The 3,181-nt window shown below is 31.7% G+C and overlaps 1 protein-coding gene across 1 annotated transcript; it reads right to left on the bottom strand.

The window, feature by feature from the left end:
* Nucleotides 1–1,111: 1,111 nt before the first annotated feature.
* LOC125474734 lies at nucleotides 1,112–2,093 on the bottom strand. The gene has a single exon (XM_048578706.1). It carries the CDS (start codon nucleotides 1,922–1,924, stop codon nucleotides 1,292–1,294), a length of 633 nt encoding a protein of 210 aa, XP_048434663.1. The 5' UTR covers nucleotides 1,925–2,093; the 3' UTR covers nucleotides 1,112–1,291.
* Between the last annotated feature and the right edge of the window lie 1,088 nt (nucleotides 2,094–3,181).

The following is a 3,181-nucleotide window of genomic DNA, read 5'->3' as shown; positions in this document are numbered from 1 at the left end:
TTTAAATCTTAATTTGGAATATAGTTATAAAATAGTGTTTTACTTACATACGTTGTCGGACATATATTTAAATCTTAAATTTAGAATATAGATTTATATAATAGTGTTTTATTGTCAAACATATATCTAAAACGTGTATCTTGGCAAGAAACATTGTAATGAATTTATGAAAATCATAGTCGGGTAATATAAACATTTCTAATAGTCTAACAAAAAACATATTTTGGACCATACTATTTGATCCAAATAATAAACTATTCATAATCTGACAACATAACGAGAAAGAGTGCTTCCTAGTAACTTAATGAGGCGGCACATATATCAATTTCCTATATATGTACACATTATTGACTGGTGGGATGTCTCTTATATAAGGTATGATCAGACTAATTTGAACTCTTGCTTGACTTGGACTGTTTGCTAGAGAGTAATTGTCTGCTTCTGAAAGACCTGGAAACCAAAAGAGTCAAGTGAGCAATTGCTTGGTATCTTCTTCAAAGCTGGATAAACATTGGACAAACATAAAGCAAGAACAAGAATCAAACATATCCTTTTGAAAAAAAAAAAAAAAAAAAAAAAAAAAAACAATGGAAAAAAGGTGAAATCGAGGATATTTTTGTTATATTTGTTCTTTTCTGAATGCAACTTTATACCTTTTCTTCTATCTAAATGAAGGATTTTTTCTGGATTCGTGACAGTTTGTTATTTGTTGCAACTTGCAACTTAGACTGTGTAGTGGGATATGATTATGAATACTTTTTTCAAGTCTTTTTCCAATCTCCAACCATTTTTTTAACTTCACACAATTTGATTTTTTTTTACGGAATATCAGCCATTTTATTATTAGAGGTGAAGTTTGTTAGAGAATTATTAAGCCCCAAAAGCTTATAATTGTTGCAGAAATAAATTGACAATGTATATCAAGTTAAGACAGACATACATAAGATTGCAAAAAGCTATGATATGTCAAACAAAATTAAACGGATGGTCATATCTAGAAAAAATATCAGTTCACTCCATGGCCTTAGTTACAAGGGCTGATGGTTGCAAAATTAGGTAAACACCATGTTATGGTTTCAACATAAAATTTTTAGTCCTATACGCAAACACATATCAGCTGCATCATTGATTAATATGAGGGTAAAAGAGATTATTGGATGGCATTTATACACAATTCAAACAATAATACGGAAGAAATATAACCCAAAAATTCATCAAGTCACAACAAAAAAAGTAGTCCTTTATAATTAACAAAACTAGGTTGTAAGTTCTTTTAATCTCACTGACAATATCACAACATGATTGACTGTTGGACTTGAAGTTTTATTCCTTCTTTCATTCTCCTAATAAAATCATCACACTTCTTGTTCAACTCCTCTGCACTCAGCATTTCATTCCCTTCCTCTTCATACAAATCATGATCGTCCACCCCAACAAAATTGTTTCTGCAGCATTCATCTTCTTCCTTTACTGTAATGAAAACCCTTTTTTCATCTTCTCTCACTTTCACTTGCTCGATTTCGACGTTGACAACTTCTTCCTTTGGTTTTGGTGCTTCTGTCGCCTTAGTTTCTGCCAATTCAGCTGCTTTTCGCCGGGATTCGATACTCTTGGGAACATGTTCTTCATTGTTGAGATTAGAGCTCCCTGGTGGAGAAGTCGCAATGAGACCAGAGTTCTTCACAATGAACACCACAAGTCCATTGCAAAGTAAAAACATGTAGTTCTTATCCAAAGTGTAGCTGAACAAGTGTACAGAAGATGTGAAGGAATTGAAGGAGTGGATAAAAAAAGAGATCAAAGAAGAGTAGGAGAGTAAGGCTGAAAACACTGAGACTGAGAACAAAAACTTGATCACTTTGTGGGATTGGTTGAAATTGAATTGGCTTGCGGATTGGATGTTTGAAATCTTGATATAATCCATGGTTTCTGAGAAAAAAAACTCCAAGCGTTTTCCGAAAACGTTAGGATGGTGCACGAATACGTTCAAATCGGATCGTACGATTGAAACAGAGCTGCAAATGTTTTCTCAGATGTGCTTTAGCCTCTGCACTTGACAAAGAAATTAAGCTTTTGGTGTGCTTTATAGAAGTTCAGAAGTGTGAATACAATAATTTTTAGGGTGTGTGAACACCGAACTTATTTAATATATTTTTCAGTGGTACCCTTCATGGAAAGGGTCCCAAATCAGTCAACTACCACTTTAATATTTATTTTTTATGACTACGAGCAAGACTTTAAATCAATAGTCTTTCCAAAAACAAAAATGAATTATTATGGTTATTCTTTTAGATGTCTTTTTACTAACGAGATCAATTTGTATGATACATGTATATTGTTACAATGATAGTATGTACTAATAATATAAGAATTCGTAAAGTAAAACTAACATATATTATATATTATTAGTACATAACATTATTGTAACAATATATTCAGTCATACACATTCTTCTCATTAAGGCCAAATAGTTTAGGTTTGTCTTTGAATTTTTGCTCTAGAGGATACATCTTGTTGAGTAGTAGCTTTCTATATTGGTAAAAGTTGGCATATGTGTACGCATGCATGCAATCCAAGTAACTAATTACTCAATGGTAAAAAAATATGAAACCATTCCTTATTTCCCAAACATTCAAAACTTTTTAGGTAATGTTGGGGGAAGAACCTTAATGTTTCATGGAAACTTTAAACTTCATATGCCCCTCAAATTGCATCTTAGCTATTTTCAAGTCTCTATATAAATTTTTTAGTAAGTTTGATAAATTGTAAAGTTCTTTATTCAAATGCACAATTACAGAATTTCTATAAAGAATTGTTTTGACACATTTAAAAAGTTATTTTACACTTCTATATGCAAGTGATGTTAGAAAATAGGAAACATGGACATTAGTGTACATATATTCTTGGTTTTTTAGCTAAAATGGTTCTGAAAATTGGTATAATTCTCACTTTGGTCCATGAGATTTAAAATCAATAGAAATGATCCCTGAGTTTGTCCACCGTCAATCATTTGGCTCTTCTGTGAACAAAGCTCCAGTTAAACCCATCAATTAAAAAAGAAAGGGGAGGTGTTTTGACAAAAGATCCTTAATTTAATGAAAAATTTTCACGAAATGACCAAATATACCCTCAGGGACCATTTCTAACAATTTTAAATCTCACAAACCAAACTGAGAAGTTA

Source organism: the organism of the source record quoted next, unplaced genomic scaffold (genome assembly GCF_019419815.1).
Source record: "Pyrus x bretschneideri cultivar Hongxiangsu unplaced genomic scaffold, Pyrus_bretschneideri_v1 Contig13, whole genome shotgun sequence".
Classification (NCBI taxonomy): domain Eukaryota; kingdom Viridiplantae; phylum Streptophyta; class Magnoliopsida; order Rosales; family Rosaceae; genus Pyrus; species Pyrus x bretschneideri.
Note: the sequence above shows the minus strand (reverse complement) of the source record. Positions and strands in the feature narration are given on the sequence as shown.